A 24,476-nucleotide genomic window follows, 5' to 3' on the forward strand; every position below is an offset into this window, starting at 1 on the left:
CATTAAAACTCAAACTACTCAAACGTAAAGTTAGACTCACTCACAATACGAGTAGTCCCCGTCCCCCCCTGTTCGCTGATTATACCGACACACAGATTTTTATTTCAGGCTATAAAGACCACGCAAATTGAGATAAGCATTTTGGAGTCGTGATTATTTCGAGCTCCCGTGCCGAACGGAACGGAATGGAAATCTGCCTCAGATTCGAAGCGGAAAACTCGTTACGTATGAATTGGAAAGATCTTTAATGCAAATCAGCGACGACCATTGGAAAATTGTAATTATAGCCGTCATTATTCTTAACTGAACGCGGGAGTTACCCGATGGTGATAAGCGAGCTCCAAACACCTAGCCAAACACCCAGCGAGAATAAGCAGCACAGCAGCAGCGGCGACGGACGGCGCCAGTCAATGCCAGAGCGCGAAGCGGTCGCGTTGACATCGGAGCTGCTCTCTAATAATACATTGGAGAGATACTTATTTTGTTGCTTATACTCGTAGTACTAATTGTCGGGCCGTGCTAAAATTCTGTGGAACCTAAAATCAAAAACCGATGCAAACTGGAACATCCATCATCGGTGCCGTGTCAATCAGAAATCGAAAATCAGAAATTGAATCAATCTCAAATCGGCTGCGCGAATCATATGGCTGTGGCATGTGGATCGGAGGGAACCTGACGATCACAGCAAAAGTAAAACACGCGCTACAAGTGTGAGCAGGTGGAACGCAAAACAGGTGACGCTCGTGGGGGTGTGGAGTGGGGTGGGGGGAGCCGTTGTGGAGAGAAACGGAGGAGGTGTCTGTGTACTCATTATTCTCATTCGTATTCGTAAACGTATTTTTTTTGCATCTCTGTGCCATTTTAATTGATTTTGTAAAAAATTGTGTATATATAACGTAGTGTTATTACAGTAAAGATATACCTACGAATAATGACAGATACATCCATGAAATACTAAATCTTTCTGTGATGTAATCTATACATAATATATGCATCCGAAAAGTACATATTTTTTATGAAATACGACAACACAATTAGCTTTTTAAACTTATTGCTTAATCTTTTGTTGTGTTAGCAAAAAGTACTACATATTTTCATATATTTTTTTGTCAAACTTTGAGCTTTTTATAGTATAACTCGTAGGTACATATATTCAACAGACAGGCCACAGTAAACGCTGCAGATGAGGTAAGAGAAGTGAAGAAGTGCTACTCGACAATTACTTTAGGTTTAGTCTTAACTCAAAGAGGTTGGCTTAAAATCCCCTTAAAAAATGAGTTCAAACTTCAGCAGGCCATCCACTTGTCTGATCGTGCCCCTTCAAAAGATTTGTCTTTCACATTATTACGTTTCCTTATCAGCTAGAGCAAATATGTACATACATTATTAATATTTTCCTCGAGTGGCTTCAAAGATTCACTTCGTATTGCCATGACACAGAAACCGTGAAAAAAGTGATACAAGAAAGTTTATACATACATATATACTACATTAATAAGGGTTTATATTTATCAGGAAAGATCTATAGATCCCACTACTTAGATAGCCAGTAATGCCTATGGCCAGTAGCCAATGAAAACACAACACAGCCATCAAATAATTTGATAGTCGTTTAAAATGGTCATTAGCATTATCCATTTTTAGCAGATCAATAAAAATAAACAGAAAATATTTAAACAAATCCAAAAATGTATAGCGTTAAGAATTATGAGCTTAAACAAAATAACTTTGGCACTGACATCGGAATTTGGAATTCGCAACCCGTAAATTTGTACAATCCCCCATCATAATACTGACTAGAGATTAACAAATTGTAATAAATCTTTAAAGTTCAGCCAAAAGTTGCTCAATGAAACTGGCTGGCTGGCAATTTATAAATAATAATAAAATCATAAATTATTCCGCCTACTGTTCCGCTCCTCCTGCACTGCACTGTGTCTTAGTCAGCCTCGATCCAACGATTACAGCCTTATCACGAGTATATACTCGTAGTGGCGTCTAATCGTTCAGTCGGAAGCTACTTGCTTTATTGTGGGGAAAATCAGAACAAACATAAACCATGTTTTCATATTACTTGTACATTTCCTCCTCATTCCAGATCGGTTTCTCAGTGGCATTGCAAGTGATATCCCAAATATATTTTGATAAGAATATAATTAACCTGTGAGACAGGTATTCCGATGTGCCATTGTTATGGTCGTTATTGCTGCTGTTAATTAAGCCTTCACACAGTTAAGTGCGCCACTTGAAATGTACACATGGCTATTGGCTATACAAAAAACCTCTTAAACACTCCCTTATCGCCAGTCGGATTCGGCCCAAAGGGTAGACAAGAGTAAAAAGTGATTTCTACAGATAACACCAGAGAGCGGCAATGGTGGCCGGTAGCCGGTAGACGGTAGCGCGGTATCAGTAGAAGTTTCCCAGGCAACGGAGACGTCGTCGTCGTCGTCGTCGTCACAGTCGTTGGACAGCAGAAGTTACTGGTGCAACTGAAAGTACAAGATTCGTGAATCAACTCTGCACGCAGCAGAGCTCAGATCAGAGCTCCATCAGTTGCCACCTACCCACCTACTCGTCGCCCGAGCTCGAGCCCTTGGATCTCGAAAGGAAGTCGATCTTGTGACTTCGCCATCATCGTGTACTGCAACACAAGTGCATTTTACATTGTGCTAATTGGACTTAATGTAGAAAAGAGCCCAAGAAATTTGCTTTTGCTCTTGCTTTTAAATTCAATTCATGTGACGAATGTGATTCCATGGGCATTCACAAGTGACGAATGCTGAAAAAATTCAAAATTTAAGAGCTTTTCGTGCGTGGAAAGTCGAGAGATATAAGATATAAGAAATGGCGAAAGTAAACAAAAACGAAAGCGAATCCCTGCTAGTCGCACCATCATCGGCCTCAGCCCGGATACACCACCCTGTGCGTACACATTCCAATGCGTCCTCGCTGTACTCAAATATGGGTCATCATCCTCACCATCGTGGAGAGCAGAGCCCCATGGTCGAGGGAGATATGGAAGAGGGTCTTGGCTACACCCACACACTGGTGAGTGAACTAAAAAGAAAGTTAAGCACATTTACGTTAAGGTGTCTTGTAAAAAACAATTTACAAATAATTACTGAAATCGGTGCAAATGTACACATCATCAGCTTTGGATTTTTCAGCTTTTATATGCAATTTTCTCTTGACTGTCATGTGACATGGCTTGATCAAGACTCTACCGATTGAATACTTATATTTTCAATGAACAAGTTTAGACGTCATTTACATTTACATGTGTGGGCGATTCGAATTCTTTTGCGGTTAGTCGGACTGGATAATTTTTTTGTTTCTTCTTGCTCGTTCAATTTCTATAGCTCAAATACTAGGTATTCAATTCTATAATAAAGAAGAACCAAATCGTATGTACTGCTTCATATACTCGTATTTGGTTTCTAATTTCTGTTGTATGCGTCTGATTTTTATTGTTTTTATTTGCTATTCCTAAGTGGTCTCTGGAGTATTTTTTCCCTTGGATAAAAGCATAAAAGCATTAGTTGCAGTCTTTACACAATAGCGATAGCAAATGATATTATGATAAATATTTTAAATGCATTGCTAATTGATTGTTTGAAATTGTCAATCGGATTATGAAGCTTAATAGTAAGTAAACTGCCTCATCAAGTAATAAAAAATGAAAAGTAATGTGCTTATCTGCAAAGCCAGGTAATACCAAAACGAGGCCAAGTAATTCCCCTAATGATAAATATTCGATTATTCAAAGAGCCGTAAATACATACGATAATATCAACATATAATGTACGTATGTACGCATCTATTGTTGTGAGTCTATTTTAGACCTATATTTATATTTGTATTTGCATGCCGACAGCACCTTGCGCACCTTGCCACAGCGCCCTTCAGTGAACCAACTCGTGGAGACTCCATGTTGATAATGAAATATATTATAATATATCTGTATCTCTATCTATATACAGGTATGTGGGTACACCTGTCGAGGAATGGCATTACTGTCTTGTCTTAGTTTTTGTCATCAACAAACAAGAGTAGTATTCGGTGACAAACTAAGCTACTTGTTTGGGATCCGATCTTATTTATGTTGCACGGCTTTCTAGCAACATCTAATTAGAGTTTATTCAGCATCCGTTTAATCCATGGTACTACAGCTAGTAGATCAGTAGTTACTACTACTACTCGTATGAGTATTTTCGGAGGGTATTCTACCCCTCGGTTTCATATTATATTCCTTTTTTCTTTTGTTCGTCTCATGTGACCATTTGTTTATTTTTCATTTAACTTTTTGTTTTTGTCATGCGTTCAGTAATCCATTGCTCGCGGCATGATTGTAGGAGCATAGTATATCTCATTAAACCATGGGATAATTTCGGCTATATTTCAAACAATGTTTGCTTATTAGAGCACTGATATTTGCAGCAGTTTATAGGAGATAGCGACCTAATTAGGAGCCCTATTAATCGATTGATCACAATGGCACAATGTTCTTATCGACGTCAGACGATCTTTCCATCAATCATAATTCAGTTCTTTCTCTGATAACGAACAAAAATTCGATTGGGTCAATCGATTAAACATTACCCGACGAAGATGCGATGCTTCCTAAGCTTTTATATCAGAATGTTGAGTGCTGAGTGAATATGAATATTATTTTGGTTGCCCCCCACAGAAGACTGAGGCGATGTTTGAATTCTGATTTCAGATATAATTTTTATTTCATAGTATTTACGCACCACGCGCTACGATTTAATCTTGGAAAATTTTATTTACCCAAAGATTTCATTCAGTTTTTAATTAATTTTCTCCATTCTCCGCGAGAGAATGCGATGCTCAGCTATTATTTCGAGCCTTATCGTGTGGATTCCAGCGGCCTTAACGGTGTCTCTGTCTATTGTATACCCGAAATCGATGCTGGTGGAGCACCAGTCGCCATACAATTTTAGCCAAGATCACTTTGGTTTGTCGCACCGTTGCTAATTTTCAACATACGAGTGGCTTAGTTTTCACATTTTGCCGTCAGAAGAGTAAGTAAATTAACATATCAGCGATATGCGGAGCACAGAGATCACACACATCAGATAGATCATCATCAAAGCTCAGTGTTCGATACCGAAATTAGGGGATAATGATTGAAAAACAGTTCATTCTCTGGCATACTCGAATGTTGTGTAACATGTGCAGTTGGTCATGTGAATTTAATAAATAAAAGCCTTCTAAACTTTTTGATAATTCAATAGCGTATGCAAATGATTTATAGTTTTCTCTGTCTCTGTTTTATTGAAAGCATTTAGCGATTTTTGTGAGACACTTTCTACTAGCAAGTAACCAATAAGACTCTATCAAAGGATCCTGGAGCCTGGAGGGCGAGGCCATTGTAGATGATGATCGGGGTCACTACTAGCGGGGGTTCACATGGTTATTCAAAGAACATTCATCGGGGGCAGCCAAGTGGAATGATCTTGAAAATTGTTGCTTATACTTATAGCGTGTACACCAACCGCTGTTTACGTTAACAGAAACCTCATGTTCAAGCAGTGCTCTAATTTCGAACAGTCAGCAATTCAAAGGCGATAAAGCTTCGGCTCTCTTTTAAATAGTATCGTATTCGTAGTCGTATTCTCCCTTAAATCAATGATATGAATGAAATACATAGACTATAGAGTGCCAGCTAGCAATAGCTTTTCACAAAGAACACATTGTCATTCTATACGAGATTTTGGGGAGTCAAAATTCTTAAAATTGATTCAAGCAGTGCTCTAATTTCGAACAGTCAGCAATTCAAAGGCGATAAAGCTTCGGCTCTCTTTTAAATAGTATCGTATTCGTAGTCGTATTCTCCCTTAAATCAATGATATGAATGAAATAGATAGACTATAGAGTGCCAGCTAGCAATAGCTTTTCACAAAGAACACATTGTCATTCTATACGAGATTTTGGGGAGTCAAAATTCTTAAAATTGAAATTACGCTAATAACTGGGGTTAAGCGGCCGTGCAAATGGACTAAGCCACAAGATATACTTAAATTTGAGCAAAATCCAGCAACGATGCAAAGATACAACATGTGACCCAATGCCTAGTCCGCTGCCCGCCGCACATTGAGGCTATTAAAGCAAGTAATCGCAATTTGTGCAGCTTAAGTGATCAGACATCAGAGACAGTGGGACTATACAGGCCAAACACAAGATACAAGTGGACGGGAACGGTTCTTGGAGGCAATACTTGCCCGATAAGAGCTACGTAAGTCCGAAGTGGACCCACTGTGCACTGAGCTGAGCGCTGAGCATTTTCACTTTTTCACTGTTGACCAGTCTACAGTCTACAGACCACAGATTATTAAATTTATGAATTTCTATTGATATTTACACGCAAACTTTGACCGCTCGAGAGCCACTGAACACATCCACATGCATAGATGGAGACAGGCATCTTCTAAGTAAAAAACTTGAGACTGTAGGAAAACGGTAGCCTTACGAGTATATGTACATATAGTACATATGAGTGCGTTGTTGTTGGCTTGGTGTTTGTGTACTAAATTTAATGGAATCTTGAGTTTAAGCGAGACCAAATCGGCCTATCTTCATGACACTATTCAGTTCGACTGCAAACTTTGTTCGGTTCGCACAGGCAGACGCTGACGAGAGTGGTGTATCGTATCCCGGCTTCAGAGATTTTGCAATGTGCAAAGATTAATTACTATGTCCCAAAACATAATTGTTACTGCGAAAAAGGGGTCTAGAAACGATCTTTGATTGATCGCAAATGAACGTGTAGAGCGTGTGTATTATTGAATGCTTCCACTGATACTACCATAAGAATGGTTTACTTTGGCGATCGACAACGCGATCGTAATCGCGATCGCAGCAATCAGAAAGTGGAACGAATTATTCACGATGAAGAGTTTGGCGAAGAGAATGTCGAGCTGGTCGACTCGGAGTGGGCGGACTTCGAGAAGTTCATTTGCCAGTTACGCAAGCGTCGCACCAGTAATATGTCGATGGAGGAGGAACTGCGTCATGTACAGCGTCATCCGAAGATCAAATCGCAGGCATTTTACCCCTGCCCACCGTCAGCGGAGCACACGCGGGACTCGGACTCATCGGACGATGATGATCCCATTGGATACATTGACACACTTGTAAGCAGAGACCACAGTCCAGCAATACTCGCACTACTACCATATATCCGAATAGTATAAGTTGTCTAATGCAATTGCCCCTAGATAGCATAGCCTGTAGGTATTTCGTGGGAAGTAATTGCATTCTTATCAGTATTATCAGTCTTCTATCTACATCGTATATCTTTACACTCCTGTGTAGGTTTATGGGTCTTCGAATCGTCGCGATTATTATGCCAATAAGTCTGGTTCGTGACTGCAGACGCGTTTTACGGAACAAATCTTTCCACTTTCTTATTTTATGATATTTAATGATGATTATGAACAATCATTGCTTACGTACACGTTTATAGACAGATAGGGGAAATCCGGAGACTCATGAAGAAAGATTATATCTACTAGATTGCAGAACCACTTTGCGATCGGAATAAGTATAGCCGGAATGGACGCGCTTTTTAAGTGCTTCGATTTGTAAAAACCGAGTAGATTGATGGGTATTAATATGGCCATACGTTTGAACTGGTTAATATTTGATTTTTTGATGATATCAAGCTGGCAGCACTTCAATTCGACCTTTCATCCACTCTACTCTGGTCGTCCACTCTGTTGTATTGGGCATCTGGCAGGGAATATTTCATCATTGAAATATGTACTTTTGAATGAATTTACAATATTCTAAAGCTTTCGCTCGCTGCTCTTATCGCAAGCTGTTTTCGTTATGCTTGTACTCGTACCTGGGCCTCTGTCAAAGCAATGCAGAATAAGTTTACGAATGACGAAAAACAAGCAAAAGACATTAGCTATTTTTAATCCGATTATAATGCAAAGTGTTCATTATATTTAAAGCAGAAATAAATATTTTCATTGCTAAGGATAGTAGGGTGGAATGTGACGAGCACACTAGGAAACCGAAGCAAGTAAGCAATTCCTCTAAGAGCCTTGAAATAAAAAAGAAAATATTCTGAATTCCGAATTCTGAAATTCATAATCCACTAATTACGATCCCATTAAAATCTCATGCGATACGCCTTCCGAAAATCAGTAAATCCATAGTCCTATTGAGTTTTTTATTGCCAAGAACTTAAACAACTCAACATTCCTCCTCCTTCGAGGCAATTTTTTTAGATTCATATTTTGTTTACACTTGGCGCAACATTTTCATTAAATTTTATTGTATTTTTCATTTTGTTCATTTTGAAATATCGACATAGCATGTAGCGTGCTACCCTGCCACTGCCACTGCCACTGCCACAGCGTGTACGCGTAGGTCTAGCCAAAAGAAATTTCAATAATTTTCCACAGGGCACAAACTGGGAAGAAAAGCTCGTCAATTCAGTTCAGTTTCAAAATACACGCGTTTACGCGGACACGAGCGCTGTTTCGTTTGGTCCATGGATTAAATTATCAATAATTATCAATCAATATACGATATAAAATAATTTAAAATCATAGAAAAGATTTCCAATCGTTGGTTCTTGAATGATATCAGTGCGGAATACTGTGTGAAAATAAATCAAATGCCTCAAGGCACTGAGCCCCGTATAAAAAGTCCCCAATAAATTGAAACGAATTTTCAAAAATTTCTGTTCTGTGCTGACGAGGTGGGACTGGGGCTCAAGGGCAGGGGCCTGGCAATGAGAATCAAAAACATTATATAGTAGAAGAAACAGCGCGAAAACTAAAAATAATTGGCAAACAAAATGCGACACAAAAATTTGGCCAACAGCCGCCGTCGCAGTGTCAAAGGCCAGCAGAAACAGCAAACACATACAGATACTCGTACAGATAGATTTTGACTGAAAATTTTAAGTACAATACTCTTGATGTACGGTGCGGGACACTGTTCGCGTAAATCTCTTGCTTGATGTTTAACAATAGTCACGCGCACCAGGATGAGTACATTCGCGAATATACCTTCGAGCCGGAGCTGCTGATCAATCGCGAGGAGTACTTGCGGGAGGAGGAGCGCGCCCACAAATTGCCCTCGACGCCCGTCCGCCTGCGCTGGGATGAGGCGATTGCCAAGCAAAAGGAGAAGCATCGCAAAGCCAGCATTGATGTGTCCAACGATGATACAAATCAGATCGATATCGATATTGAGGCTTTCTACTATGTAAGTGGCAGTCACAACAGCCCACAGTCCACCCCCCCCGATGGCCGATGGCCGATGGCTTTCGTCGGGCGGTGCAGCGCGGCACTTGACCTCCAAAACAATTGGCAGTGGTCTTTACCTTGCCTTGCCCTGAATACCAACCATTTCTTGTAGCAATGTGCTCTTCTTCGAGAACGTGGTGTACATGTATCGGCCTTTAGCTTGGGTCTCGAGAGAGAGATATGCATAGCCTTTTATCATTCATCAGCGGTTCATTAATCACTTAAACAGGAAACTAACAAAACCAATAACTGTCTTTTGTTCACAGATGTATGGTCGTTATACCAAAGATTTAGGAGAATTCGCAAAGGATGAAGCCAGAAAACTCAAGCTACTCGAAAAGCGACGAAAGCAGGAAGACAAACAACGGAATAAGGTAAAATTAAATAGAAACGTAAAAACGTAAAAACGTAAGAGTCAGCCCTCGAACCAATTAACTTGTGATCTCTCCTCGAAATGCAAACAATGTACATATGAGATAAATCAATATTTAAGGTACAAATAATATCATATTGTGATAAGAGTAAGGCTTGCGCAAAACCCCAAAAATAGCTCAAAAGTAGATCGATCCTTTGCTAGGGTATTCTTGACACGCATCAGTTTATAAAGCAGCAGTGCTGGGATATGTTTACAGGAACTGCTAGGGACACAATCGACCAGAGCAAAGCATATATCATCATGGATCTGGAGGCATACGGTGGCTCGCCTGGGCGAGGACTGGGTCTTCTTGGCGTTACTAGGTATTATCATGGCCCTGCTCTCATTTATCATGGACAAAGGCATATCTATATGTACAAATGGTAATTCAGCTAAATTCCCAAGTGAAAACACGCTGCTAACAATTCTTCATTTTCCTCTGAATTCTCTAGCGCGTATCTGGCTCTATCGCGATCTGACGTCACATCCACTCATTCAATATATATCTTGGGTATCATTGCCGGTCTGTTTAATATTATTTTCTGCCGGCTTTGTGCATCTCATCGCACCGCAAAGTATAGGTAAGTGTCCCACCAAAACAAACCCCAACTATTAGACAATGTATTGTACGAGTATGTAGTTCTCATTGGTAGAGTAGCAATCATTGATTATGTGATTATTTGACGAGTATTATGAAGGGGGTTTTCCAAAATTGCATGAATTTTTTGCTTACTTACTTTACTTCTATGGTTCTATTGATATAAACAGGAGGCAAACGAAAGGAGTTAGAGAGTGCATTACTTTGGCAACCGGCGGAGGGGAAGGCAAAAGAGTATGCCCGAGAATGCAAGAACAAAATACATGCAGTTGCGCGATCGAGACTGATCGCTGCTCGACTCGAGTGTCGTTTATTGTTGCATCAATGAATGCGAATGCATGATATGAGAACATATTAGCTCCATTTTTGAAAAGTGCTTAATCGTTAGATTGTTTTTGATTTGATAGAGGATTACTTATAGGAGTACAAGTAGTACCACTGCACTCAGGCAGCTGCCCGCACCAAGCACACTTGCCACCAATCCAATTAATCCCATTGTCTATATGTTAAATACTCGAACTAACACTAATACTTGAATTACTATACTTGAATGCTATACTAACTACTAAACTAAATAAACAACCAAACAATAACCACACTGCGCGTATGCTCAATGCAAATCTACATATATCTAAACTATGCTTAGGTTCCGGTATACCTGAAATGAAGACCATACTGCGTGGCGTTCAGTTGAAAGAGTATCTCACATTTAAGACATTAGTGGCCAAGGTAATTGGTTTAACGGCAACTCTGGGCAGCGGTATGCCATTAGGAAAGGAAGTAAGTATAAAAATTGATATCACTCTCTGCATGAAAATGCAATGTTTGGAAAATCTACAATACAAATCGTTTCTTTCGTTTCGTTTCGTTCCCCTATTTCCGTATCTCTCTATCCCCCAGGGCCCTTTCGTACATATAGCAAGTATTGTAGCACAATTATTAAGTAAACTTGTCACATCATTCCAAGGCATATATGAGAATGAGTCGAGGAACTCTGAAATGCTTGCGGCTGCCTGCGCCGTAGGCGTGGGTGCATGCTTTGCCGCGCCCGTTGGCGGTGAGTACCAACAGAAGATCCCATCCCATCCATCCTCTCCCTGTGGAAAGTCCTAACTAACCGGGCCGTCTCCTTCAGGTGTCCTTTTTAGCATTGAGGTTACCACCACGTACTTTGCAGTGCGCAATTATTGGCGTGGCTTCTTTGCTGCCGTGTGTGGTGCCACAGTCTTTCGACTGCTGGCGGTCTGGTTCCAGAATGCCGACACCGTGCGAGCCCTGTTCTTGACTAACTTCACCACCGAATTCCCCTTCGATCCCCAGGAGTTATTTGTCTTTGCATTGATCGGGTGAGTGATATTCAATCGTAAACTTACAACCGATTTTCTGATTTCCGATTCCTCCACAGACTTGTATGCGGTCTGGGTGGTGCATCATATGTCTGGGTCCATCGACGCTATGTCCTCTTTATGCGCTCCAATAAGCGCATGAACAAGTTCCTGCAGAAAAAGTACGTACATCAATAATTACGTTATCAAAGGTATCAAAATGAATGTTCCATTTGCATATACTTCCTGCTAGTCGGTTCCTGTATCCTGGATTCCTGGCCTTGCTAGTCTCCAGCATATCGTTTCCACTGGGCACTGGCCAGTTCCTGGCCGGGGAGCTCAGTACCCATGAGCAGGTCACCCAGCTCTTTAGCAATTTCACTTGGTCCCGCGATGATCTGACCGTGGAGCAGGCGGCAGTTGTAACCCACTGGATGACCAGCTACACCAGTGTATTCGGCAATCTCGTCATTTATACTCTTTTCACGGTAAGTGCTCTTGCTCTGGAAGTAAAAAAGAGTTTGCTTTACTAAACTGGAAATGGAAATCCCTTTTGCAGTTTATCTTCTCGATTGTTGCCTCCACGATACCGGTTCCATCGGGCATGTTCATTCCGGTTTTCAAGATCGGAGCCGGCTTTGGTCGTCTGGTGGGAGAGTTTATGGCGACGACATTTCCCCATGGAGTACGCTATGGCGGACGCCTTTCCCCCATTATGCCCGGCGGATATGCCGTTGTTGGGGCCGCTGCCTTCTCTGGCTCCGTGACCCATACGGTGTCCGTGGCGGTGATTATCTTCGAGATGACTGGACAGATCACCCACGTGGTGCCCGTGATGATTGCCGTACTGGTGGCCAACGCAGTGGCGGCTCTGCTCCAACCCTCGATATACGACAGTATTATATTGATTAAGAAGCTGCCGTACCTTCCCGATCTTCTGCCCTCGAGCTCCGGGATGTACAGCATATTTGTGGAGGACTTTATGGTGCGGGACGTGAAGTATATATGGCACGGAATCTCCTACCAGAAGCTCAAAGAAGTCCTCAAGGCAAACAAGACACTGCGGTCCCTGCCATTGGTGGACAGCCCTGACAATATGATCCTCCTGGGGTCCGTGCAGCGCTACGAGCTAATCAAAATGATTGAGAAGCATATTGGCAGAGAGAAGCGCATGGAAGTGGCACAAAAATGGCAAAAGGAGGCCGAGGAGCGGGCCCTTGAGGAGGAGAAGAAAAAGCAAGAGGTCGAGCTCAGAATGCGGCGACCCTCGCGCTTTGAAGTTCTCCCAGCCCCGGATATCCTGAGTTTGCGACAGATTGCCAACGATGAAATGCTTCCGCCCAAGAAGCGTGCCGAAACGATGCACAGCTCGCTCACTCCCAGGAAATCCATCCTGAAGAAGACAAACTCCTTTAATCTCAAGACGTACGCCCCCGCTGCCCTGCACCACAGTCCGAGCATCACGCCGTACACGACGATAACCGGCAACTCCGAGTTCCGCATCCGCTCTGCCTTCGAAGCGATATTCAAGAAGTCGACCACCCTCCAGGACGTCCAGCCCGATGCCGAAACGGGCTCTCTCTCGCCAGCTGCCAGCACCAATGAGGTCGAAGTACAGCAGCGCACTGTTACTCCCAGCACACCGGGTGTCTCGAAAAAGGTTCAGCTGGTGAGTGTGCTTTTCTTTTACCGACCTCCCGTCGGGGGTACCACTTGGGTTTTGGGTTCTCAACATTTCATCAAAGAATGAGCTTTACAATACTTACAAGCAAGCACAAAATAATTGGAATTTCGTAACAGATCAAATTATGCTGGTAAGTAGCGTCACTAACAGTTCACTTATTTGTAGTAATACCTGTGTAGCACCTATATCTGTGTCTGTATCTGTATCTGTGACTAACCCAATTTAATATCTGCAAGCAAGTAAATCCTATCTCTACGGATAAACCTGAACAACTAAACAATATGGTATGGCGCATTGCATTCTGTGATATGATCCGCAATTCATTTCCCTTCACCACTTAACAAGATCCCAGTCCACACAAAAGTCTATGTAAATTCAAAAATAGATCCAATTCTTCTCCCAAAAAAGAAACCCTTTCAAACAATCAATATGATTTGTGAGGTATGTATCAATATTAATCCGTGCAAATGTTTCGCTTTTCTGAAAGCCGGCTGAGAAGGATATCAACGAAGTTTTAGTCACAAATGGGGATAGTGATGGGGATACATTTAATTCAAGTAAATTTCCTTGCAAAGAAGTGCTCGGGGATCAGGCCAGCATTAGACACAAGACAAATAAAGTGTCGGATGTGGATGCCGGAATGCCGTTTATGGTGCAGGTCTCTTCGGATGGGACGAATATGCAGGAGCCAAAGAGAAAGGCGACAAAGATTCGGTTTTCTGATGAAAATACGAACAAATTAAACGAGAATTCCGAAACGATAAGTCCAGAAACAGAGGGAGAGGTTAGTGAAAATGTTTGCTAATATTCGTTTAAGGACTACCTGCATTAAGCTTGTGTGTATCTGTACCTATCTACTCTCCACAACTAACTCACAATTAAAACAAATCAAATTTCTATTCTATCTGTTTTTTCGCTCATTGTAATAACCATACCAAACACACACAAAAAAGACAAACAAGCCCTTTCAAAAGACGAAGTCCGTGCAATTGGTATGTGATTTATAATCCCAGACAGAAGATCCACTCCATTCCACTCCAGCCAATGCAATACATTTTTGAATACGCTTTATATTACAGCCCAGGGAGCGGGTTATTGACATGTCGCCCGAGGACCAGAAGAAGTGGGAGCTCGAGGAAATGTTGAAGCCCGTCGATTTGCAGAAGGCGAACGTGCACATAGATCCATCACCGTTTCAGCTGGTAGAACGCACCTCAATACTTAAGGTTCATTCATTATTCTCGATGGTTGGCATCAATCATGCGTATGTCACAAAGATCGGAAGACTTGTGGGTGTTGTCGGACTTAAAGAGGTACACAGGCTTTACGAATGAATATTTGTCTTATCTAATACGTTGACTTTTTAATTTATATTTTAAAGCTGCGAAAGGCCATTGAAGACATCAATAGCAATAGTTTTGTGGTTGCCACACGCGACGATGAAACTGCGCCTGAAACTGAGACCAAGACAGCTGTGGAAAAGCCATTGCTGGCGTTGAATGCCAGTGATAAGGCTGTGGATATGACGGTAACGTCGATGGACTCGGCTCTGTCGAATTCTGAAAACTGTTCCGACATCGAAATGGAACACATAAAGCACATGGAAGTGAAGCCATCATCGGTGACCCTCATTCATGAGACGACATCTGCATCGAAGGACACAAATACCACAGAAAATGGCAATCATCAAACTTGAAACGAAACCGATGAAGATGAAAGATGAAAGATGAAAGAGCTCTAAAGATAGAATATTTAGCACTACAATCAATATATGTATGTATAGTATGTAATACGTGTTTGTAAAGATCAGTTAAAGTCTATTTATAATAAGTGCAGTCATCGAAAGTTATTATGTATTTATATCTCGCTAGTTCATAAATTGACAAAGATATCGTGATTTACGTTTAAGTTGAAAGATGAAAGTTGATAGAGGAAGGAACAAGTGTCATCGCCTTTGTGTGTATTGTCGAAGGGCAGTAAATGCCTTAGAATTTATATTCAATGTGCCAAATGGCGTTCCAAACCAAACCAAACCCAACCCCACATACTATCAACAAATAAAATAGTCAATTCCACTTAAATTGTAAATTTTCCACTGCGATGACATGAGAACAAAAAGAAAGAAGCACCCGCTCAGTACTCGCTGCGATGACATTTTGGGACTATCTTGGACCCTGCAATGCAAGGGCACATATCCGTACGACGTGAAACTGAAATATGGCAATCGACTAGTTTCAACTCAAGATCCATATAGTATTCACCACATGCAACCTGACAAGTATCTGGTAACGATGGGAAAGAGTAAATTGCGAACAGCCGCGACTGTGACAATGTCGCGCGAAGGATTCCTTGATGAAAACAAGAACAAAATTCAGAATTTAGATTACATTGCATGCGTTCCATACAGGTTGCGCTTCACGGAGGAACTTGTCTCTGCCTGCAAGGGTCAGTTCGATGGCTACGCACAATTTTCGGTCCTAAATTATGCAGAGCTTAATAGAGGTCGAAAAATGCATAATTGTCGTACTTGTACGCCGTATGACGAACTTCAAAATGAAACTTACCCTTCCAACGCCAATTCCTTGGACAGACTGCAATGGTGGCCATTTTTTCTGCTGGGATGGTTCCTTTTGGTAACGATATACAGCAGGCTGAAAAAATAAACCAAAATTGTAACACAAATTTCACACCCAAATTGCACACAAATAAGGCACAAAAATTGTAAAACAAATTGCATGTGAAAATTGCGTCCAAATTCGAAAATCACTTTTACCAACCAAATGGCTTCCATTTTCACACTTTTGAACACTCGCAACCGTTAAACTAAATAAACAATTAACGCACTTGTTGCTTTGTGTTTGTTTAACCCCTTCATGTGAGCGCGAGAATAGGTTCTATCGGATTTCGTTTTCAACCAAAAGACGCTGTCCGGCTGTATATATCTGTAAGCAGTTTGTGGGTCAGAGGGGAGAGGGGACGCGGTTTCATGGCAACGCTGCAGACTTTAACTGTAAATACGAAGAAGGTGGGAAGCACAGAATAACCGCGTCTTAGCCCACTTAAGTCCCCTCTATTTAAATAGTTTAACTACTTGGGGTAAATGGCGGAGAATATATACGATTGTAAATTCTTCTTGTGGATTTATGCCATCTTTTACCTGAACTGCGCTAAAATTATTACATTTTTATTATTTTCGGTGGAATATTAAAACACCCCCTTGGCTTTTAATGGGTTAATTGTTTTCCGTCAATTTTGATGTTTGATTCTTGTCAACCGGGTAAACGGTTATCGATACTATCGACTAGTGATGAGAGCACCACAAAAATACCGACTTGGAAAATTGGTATTTTCTATCAGCTGATTCAACCAGTGCTGGAAAATTTTTTTTGTATCTGTGTATTGTATCTGTTCGTAATTTTTTATTAATAATATTTATTATAATTAAACTGTTAGAGCTGCGCTGACTTGGATTGAGTCAGCCGCCTCCAGCACGTGCGTTAACAAATCTGTGTGTGTTGTGTTCTATTTTCTGGCGCCCGCATTATGTAGCGTGCACCGTAGCTCTTTTGCGTGGCGGGGTGTGGTTGAAAAGAAGTTGGAAGAATATAAACCAGTGGAAGACTCGGAGAATCGGCAATAACAATTTTCTCAGTCGATGTGGGCTATAATTTATGCCGAAACTGAGAGCCCAGCTACGTGCTTCGATTAGTGAATGTTAATTTGGCCATTTTGATGATGCAAAATTGAAGACAAGACGGCGCTCGCTCTGTTGTGTATGTGTGTGGTGGCCTAAGCACCTGATTATGTGAAAACAACATAAAACATGGTGTTTTCTTATGTTTGTTACTTATTTACTCCATAGGTTCGACTTTAAAGAGAAATAACAAGTCAGGTGGGTCAGTATAGACCGGCAATGTGCTTTTCGAGATGTCCCGGCTTGCTGATTACTTTGTAATTGTTGGCTACGACAGCGATAAAGAGAGTAAGTACAGATGTTTAGTAATACAATATATAAAAAGTGACATATTTTCGTTGCAGAGACTGCCAGCAATGTGTGTGGGCAGCCAATGTGCGGAAAAATTGTTCAACGCTTTCCCGAGAAAGATTGGCCCGACACTCCGTTTATCGACGGCATTGAATGGGTGCGTCTTATATTTCCTTCTTTCGTTTTCGTTTCGTTCCACATACAAATACATACAGAAATAGTGATAGTGATACACACTGGTTGCATATTTTATCTTTTGCAATAGTTCTGCCAGCCCCTGGGATGGAATTTATCGTATGAAAAACAAGAGCCCAAATTTTTCATTTCTGTTCTCACCGACATCGATGCCAATAAGCATTATTGTGCGTGCCTGAGCTTTCACGAGACGCTGGCCATCACGCAGACCAGAAGCGTCGACGATGAGGATGAGACCATAGGCGGCAGCAGCAGCAGGCTGCTGGGCGCGGTAGCCTCGCTGGAATCGGGTTCGGCTATCGCTGAAGCGACATCTCAAAATACACACCACAGCGTCATGTATGCCCCAAAGTGTTTGGTGCTCATATCGCGGCTGGACTGTGCCGAGACCTTCAAAGTAAGGAAAAGACTGAAAGTCTCAACACACAACAGTCTTAACGTTCTTTTCTGTTGTTGCAGAATTGCCTGGGGACGATGTACACGGTGTACATTGAGAACTTGTCGTATGCCATGGAGACACTGATAGGAAACATCCTTGGGTGCATTCAAGTGCCGCCCGCGGGAGGTCCGCAAGTCAGGTTCTCGATTGGAGCAGGGGACAAGCAATCGCTTCAGCCGCCGCAAAGTTCCTCGCTGCCCACGACCGGGAGTGGCGTGCACTTTCTTTTCAAGCAACTTGGCATTAAGAATGTCCTCATACTGCTCTGCGCGGTGATGACCGAAAACAAAATCCTTTTCCTCTCGAAATGCTACTGGCACTTGACGGAGAGCTGCAAGGCTTTGGTGGCTCTGATGTACCCCTTTCGATACACGCACGTCTACATACCCATTCTGCCGGCACCTCTCACCGAAGTCCTGTCCACGCCCACGCCCTTCATTATGGGAGTACACAGCTCGCTGCAAACTGAAATTACGGATCTCCTGGATGTTATTGTCGTCGATTTAGATGGCGGTCTCGTTACCATTCCAGAAGCCCTCACACCCCCAGTGCCCATTCTGCCATCGCCCCTGTGGGAGCAGACGCAGAATCTGCTCAGTATGATACTCTTCCCGAACCTGGCGCAGGCGGATCTCGCGTTTCCCGTCCAAGAGCGCCCGGCCGTCTTGGCCAAGACAGATGCGCAGATCGACAAGGAACTTCGTGCCATTTTCATGCGACTTTTCGCCCAGCTGCTGCAAGGCTATCGCTCTTGCCTGACCATAATTCGGATCCATCCGAAGACGGTCATCACCTTTCACAAAGCTGGTTTTCTGGGCGCTCGCGATCTGATCGAGAGCGAGTTCCTGTTTCGCGTCCTGGACAGCATGTTCTTTACGACGTTTGTCAACGAGCGAGGACCCCCTTGGCGTGCCTCAGATGCGTGGGATGAACTCTACAGCTCAATGAACGAGCTGCTCAAACTGGAAGCTCAGAATCGGAATCTCGTAAGTAGAGGAGCTGGGAGAGGATAGCCTTGCTAAATCCAACTGGAATATTTCTATTGCAGATAATACCACATATCCAGGAACTGGGACGCACTCTCTTTGATAATGAGAGCTCCTTTGCGCACAGCAATTACGCGCAGAAGGTTTTGCGCCCACCGGAGGGAGCCTTTCAGCGTATACATCAGCCCTCTTTTCCGCGCATAAGTGTGGAAAAGGTGGAGTTGATTATTCAGGAGGGCATCCGAAAGAATGGCGGGGCACAGCGCTTCCATGTTACGCGAAATCAGCATCGGATCATTCCCATGGGACCAAGGCTGCCCGAGGCTCTAGATGTGCGTCCAAATGTGCAGAACTCGGCCCGTCGACTGGAGGTTTTGCGCACTTGTGTGTCATATATCTTTGAGAATCGGATCGCAGATGCCAGGAAGCTGCTGCCCGCTGTTATGCGCACGCTCAAGCATCGAGATGCGAGGTTAATCCTCTGCAGGGAGCTCTTTGGCTACGTGCATGGCAATAAAGCGATCCTGGACCATCAGCAGTTCGAGTTGGTGCTGAGATTCATGAACAAGGCGCTGCAGAATTCCTCTGGCGTGGATGAATACACAGTGGCAGCGGCTCTCCTGCCCATGTCTACCATTTTCTGTCGAAAACTATCCACGGGCGTGGTTCAGTTTGCATATACAGAGATACAGGATCATGGAATATGGAAGAATCTTCAGTTTTGGGAATCCACATTCTACCAGGACGTACAGGGCCAGATCAAGGCATTGTATCTGCTTCAGCGGCGCCAGAACGAGCACCACAAGGAAGCCAACTGTGTGCTGGACGAGGTGCCTCTGGAGGAGCCCACGGCCCTAGAGATTACAGCGGAACAAATGCGAAAGAGCCCCACCATCGAGGAGGATAAAAAGGCGGAGCTGGCCAAGTCCGAGGAGTCCACTTTGTACAGCCAGGCAATACACTTTGCCAACCGAATGGTCTCCCTGCTGATACCACTCGACGTCAATGTGGACGCAGCCAGCAAGCCGAAGCCAGCCTTTCGCTTGGAGGAAAATCAGAGTGTTTCCAACAGGTGGGTGTCCCTTACTTAATTGTTTCCATCTCAATAATGCGCTACTGTTGCAGTATTTTGGGCTCCCACAGTCTGAGCGAACATTCTGACGAAGGATTCGAGGAGAACGATGCCCTGGAAATTGGTGTTACGGTTGGAAAAACAATTTCACGCTTCATTGACTGCGTCTGCACAGAGGGGGGCGTCACATCGGAGCACATACGTAATCTGCACGACATGGTGCCGGGGGTGGTGCACATGCATATAGAATCCCTGGAGCCAGTTTATTTGGAGGCCAAGCGGCATCCGCATGTCCAGAAGCCCAAGATCCAAACGCCCTGCCTGCTGCCAGGGGAGGAGTTGGTGACCGACCACTTGCGCTGCTTCCTCATGCCAGATGGCCGCGAGGATGATACGCAGTGCCTCATACCCGCCGAAGGAGCTCTGTTTCTCACCAACTATCGTGTTGTATTCAAAGGTTCGCCCTGCGATCCCCTCTTCTGCGAGCAGACCATAGTCCGATCCTTTCCCATTTCGTCCCTGCTGAAGGAGAAGAAGATATCAGTGCTTTACCTGGCCCATCTGGATCAGACGTTGCCGGAGGGCCTGCAGCTGCGCTCCAGTACTTTTCAGCTGCTGAAGGTGGCATTCGATACGGAGGTGACGCCTGAACAGATCGAACACTTCCGCAAGATATTAAGCAAGGCGCGCCATCCATTCGATGAATTCGAGTACTTTGCCTTTCAGTCGTATGGCACCATGCTCCAAGATGTGGCCCCACTGAAAACGAAGGAGAAATACTCCACGCTCAAGGGATTCGCTAAGAAAACACTGCTGCGCACGGCCAAAAAGGCTGGATTCAAGCAGAAGCAGCAGACCAAGCGTAAGCTTGTGACAGACTACGAGGTGGCCGGTGGAGCAGATGCCTCCGAAACGCAATCGATTGACGATGAGCTGGAGGACGGGGATGAATTCGAGGCTCAGAATAATGCATTGCCCCGACTGCTGACCACAAAGGACGTGGAACGCATGCGAGAGCGCAGCTATGTGCTGGACTGGAAGCGACTCGGCTTTGATGCAGAGTCCCAGCGTGGATTCCGCATCAGCAATGTCAATGCCAGCTACTCCACCTGTCGCTCGTACCCAGCCATCATTGTGTCGCCCGTCCAGTGCAGCGACACAGCCATTACACACCTGGGGCGCTACTTTAAGGGCCAGCGCATACCCCTGCCCACCTGGCGGCATGAGAACGGAGCACTGCTCATCCGAGGAGCCCAGCCGAACAGCAAGTCCGTCATTGGAATGCTCAAGAACACCACTGGCGGCAATGCCAATATCCATCACGACGTAACGCACTTCCCCGAGCAGGACAAGTATTTTTTGGCTCTGATCAATACGATGCCCCAGGTAGCGCCCATGCCCTTGACCCAGTACACGGGCATGAATCTCTCAATGAGCTCCCTGCTTGGACACGGACACGGCTCGCCCGGCGATCGTCCATCACTCACTCCGGAGCTCACGCGCAAGCACAAAAACAACCTGGACGTCAGCAATGGCAGCAAGTCCAGTGGGGCAAACAAGAGTGGCACAATTAAGGGAAACTCAGCCAACACCTCCGCGAAAGCCTTCTGCAAGATGCGTCTGTATGCTCTGGGTGAGTCGTTAAATCATTGCCCTAGATGAAGTGAAACTAAGCAAATTGTGACACATTTCTTCTTGTTTTCGCAGGGGAAAAATCGCAGGCCAAATCCAATCTGAACGTCGACTACTGTGCAGACTTTATTCCCGTGGATTATCCAGACATCAGGCAATCGCGGCCGGCGTTTAAGAAACTTATACGGGCCTGCATGCCCTCGCATAATACCAACGATGCCGATGGCCAGAGCTTTGCCAAGATGGTGGAGCAGTCCGAATGGCTGCAGCAAATCTCCTCGCTAATGCAGTTGTCTGGCGCTGTTGTGGACCTCATCGACCTGCAGGAGAGCAGTGTGATGCTGTCTCTGGAGGATGGCTCCGATGTGACCGCCCAGTTGTCTTCGATAGCACAGCTCTGCCTGGATCCGTACTACCGCAGTCTGGACGGCTTCCGAGTGCTGGTGGAGAAGGAGTGGCTGGCCTTTGGCCATCGGTTCGCGCATCGCAGTAATCTGAAACCCTCGCACGCCAACACAAACATTGCCTTTGCCCCGACATTTCTCCAGTTCCTGGATGTGGTCCATCAGCTGCAGCGGCAGTTTCCAATGGCATTTGAGTTCAATGATTTCTACCTGAGATTCCTGGCATATCATGTGGTGTCGTGTCGCTTTCGCACGTTTCTGTTCGACTGCGAACTGGAGCGTTCGGACTCGGGGATTGCCGCCATGGAGGACAAGCGAGGATCGCTCAACGCAAAGAATATATTCGGCGTGAGTGGCGTCGCGTCGAATGGCTCAGATGACGAGTGCAGTGTGTATCCCCTCGACATACGAAGCTCACGAACCCCCACGCAGCTGAACCGCATCGGCCACTCCATCTTCGACTACATCGAGAGGCAGCACAACAAGACGCCCATTTTCTACAATTTCCTCTACTCTCCCGACAAGGACATGGTGCTGCGTCCGCAAAACAATGTGGCTGCTCTAGACCTGTGGAGCTACTACACCAACGAGGAACTGGCCCAGGGACCACCCTATGATCTGGAGGTCACCACCGTGGATGATGAAATCGATCTGTCCGAAATGAGGGGCAAGCGTACGGTTATTACTGCCGGCTACGACAACATGGAGAAGTGCAATCCCAATGCCTATGTGTGCCTGCTGAGCGAGGTCAAGCAAGCGGAGACGGAGCGTGGACACTTGCCGCAAAAGTGGTTACAGGTCTGGAACAGCCTGGTGGTTCCGAAAATAGAGCCAATACCCCACAACGCGTCGCTCGGCAGCTTGTTTGTCCAGGCGCATCAGCACAAGCGGTCTACGCTGGAAATCATAATGAAGGGTCGACTGGCGGGCTATCAAGATAACTACTTCCATCCGCACCGCTTCGAGAAGCATCCATACACGACGCCCACAAACTGCAATCACTGCACAAAGCTGCTTTGGGGCCCGGTTGGATATCGCTGCATGGATTGTGGTAATTCCTATCATGAAAAGTGCACGGAACTCTCGATGAAGAATTGCACAAAGTACAAGGCCATCGACGGGGCTGTCGGAGCCCCGAATGTCAATATGTCTCAGGGTGACACGGCCAGCATTGCCTCAAGTGCTGCCACCACTGCGAGGACATCCAGTCATCACTTTTACAATCAATTTAGTAGCAACGTGGCTGAAAATCGCACTCACGAGGGGTGAGTTCTGTAAAATGATCTTTAATCTTGATTTTGTTTGTAATATGTTATCCGATCTTATCTCTTTAGCCATCTCTACAAACGTGGTGCATTGCTCAAGGGATGGAAGCAGCGCTGGTTTGTCCTTGACTCGATTAAACATCAACTGCGCTACTACGACACGTCAGAGGATACCGCTCCAAAGGGAATTATTGGTAAATGGGGAACAAAATGTAATATTTATTGTTTGCTTGGATATATATTGGATATTTTCCATTGTAGAATTGGCTGAGGTGCAGTCGGTGACTGCCGCACAACCCGCACAAATTGGCGCAAAGGGCGTGGACGAAAAGGGATTCTTCGATGTAACATTCGTACTATATATCATCTATAAAAACTTGTATTAACCCTCACTCCCTTTTCAGTTGAAAACATCGAAGCGCACCTACAATTTCTATGCGGTCAATGCAAATCTGGCACAGGAATGGATAGAAAAGTTGCAGGCATGCCTTCAATAAAAAAAAGAGACGAAAGAAAGGCAATGTGGATGCTGGTGCCATCTTTGTGTGGATTTCCGTTCTATTGTGTGCCGAAACTTTTGTTTTGTTATAGGATAATCCAGTTCGTGTGCGTCGTAATCAATTTCCTTACTTTGGCTCTGTGTAGTGTATCATATCATAACGAAACATATGTTGCATACCTTAGCATTTCCTTCGTTCATATACATCAAACACAAATATTGTTAGCGGAGCAACAAGATCTATAACTTATGCGAAATGTAAATGTGTGAAGAACCTATAAAGTTATGTGATTATACAAAAAACAATATAACAATGATAAATCATAAAAAGGGAAAAACGCCAGCTCAACAACAATTTTTATATACATTTTTGATATATATATATATATATAGCCAGCTAAAGCTACATATGTGCATAAATATAAATCTATATATAGTAAAATTACCAAAGAATATTCCACCTTTGTTGCGCAATTGAAATGAGTTGAAATTTCAGAATTGCTTCCATTAAATTAAACCTAAACTAAACCTAAACCTATGTATGTATGATTAAACGCTTTGCTTTATTTATTACCATATACATATAGTAAATCAATATATAATACATATTTTTAATGCAATTATTTGTGGCCTAAAAACGATATAATATACATTTTTAAACAAATGCGCTTGGTATTTGATTGGTAT

The 24,476-nt window shown here is 43.7% G+C and overlaps 2 protein-coding genes and 1 long non-coding RNA gene across 15 annotated transcripts; 2 read left to right on the top strand and 1 right to left on the bottom strand.

Annotated features, from left to right (window-relative positions):
* Positions 1-1,102: 1,102 nt before the first annotated feature.
* Positions 1,103-8,012, bottom strand: LOC117186948. Of its 3 annotated transcripts, XR_004471781.1 has the most exons (4): positions 7,480-8,012; positions 2,894-3,060; positions 2,568-2,782; positions 1,103-2,492 (listed from the first exon to the last, which is right to left on the bottom strand). It is a non-coding gene; the product is annotated as an uncharacterized LOC117186948 (long non-coding RNA). The 3 variants fall into 3 exon arrangements; XR_004471780.1 differs by having other exon boundaries at positions 2,572-3,060; XR_004471779.1 differs by having other exon boundaries at positions 2,568-3,060; positions 7,480-8,011.
* LOC108157124 (chloride channel protein 2) lies at positions 2,824-15,387 on the top strand. Of its 10 annotated transcripts, none has more exons than XM_017289011.2 (16): positions 2,824-3,051; positions 9,557-9,664; positions 9,923-10,088; positions 10,158-10,286; positions 10,950-11,083; positions 11,204-11,360; positions 11,439-11,649; positions 11,709-11,810; positions 11,882-12,116; positions 12,188-13,297; positions 13,398-13,442; positions 13,549-13,596; positions 13,800-14,096; positions 14,266-14,304; positions 14,392-14,625; positions 14,694-15,387. In XM_017289011.2, exons 1-16 carry the CDS (start codon positions 2,848-2,850, stop codon positions 15,006-15,008), a joined length of 3,534 nt encoding a protein of 1,177 aa, XP_017144500.1. In that variant the 5' UTR covers positions 2,824-2,847; the 3' UTR covers positions 15,009-15,387. The 10 variants fall into 10 exon arrangements, with proteins under 10 accessions (XP_017144500.1, XP_017144504.1, XP_033244249.1 ...); XM_017289007.2 differs by lacking the exon at positions 2,824-3,051 and adding an exon at positions 6,626-7,157; XM_017289010.2 differs by lacking the exon at positions 2,824-3,051 and adding an exon at positions 8,467-9,249.
* A 1,352-nt stretch (positions 15,388-16,739) lies between these two features.
* LOC108156042 (myotubularin-related protein 13) lies at positions 16,740-24,453 on the top strand. Of its 2 annotated transcripts, none has more exons than XM_017287312.2 (11): positions 16,740-17,085; positions 17,175-17,294; positions 17,351-17,454; positions 17,563-17,889; positions 17,952-18,917; positions 18,980-19,989; positions 20,043-21,622; positions 21,697-23,290; positions 23,360-23,484; positions 23,552-23,634; positions 23,695-24,453. In XM_017287312.2, the coding sequence occupies exons 2-11, from the start codon at positions 17,240-17,242 to the stop codon at positions 23,785-23,787; spliced, it is 5,937 nt and encodes a 1,978-aa protein (XP_017142801.1). In that variant the 5' UTR covers positions 16,740-17,085; positions 17,175-17,239; the 3' UTR covers positions 23,788-24,453. The 2 variants fall into 2 exon arrangements, with proteins under 2 accessions (XP_017142801.1, XP_017142802.1); XM_017287313.2 differs by having other exon boundaries at positions 20,061-21,622.
* The last annotated feature ends 23 nt before the right edge of the window (positions 24,454-24,476 follow it).

Source organism: Drosophila miranda, chromosome 2, assembly GCF_003369915.1.
Source record: "Drosophila miranda strain MSH22 chromosome 2, D.miranda_PacBio2.1, whole genome shotgun sequence".
NCBI lineage: Eukaryota > Metazoa > Arthropoda > Insecta > Diptera > Drosophilidae > Drosophila > Drosophila miranda.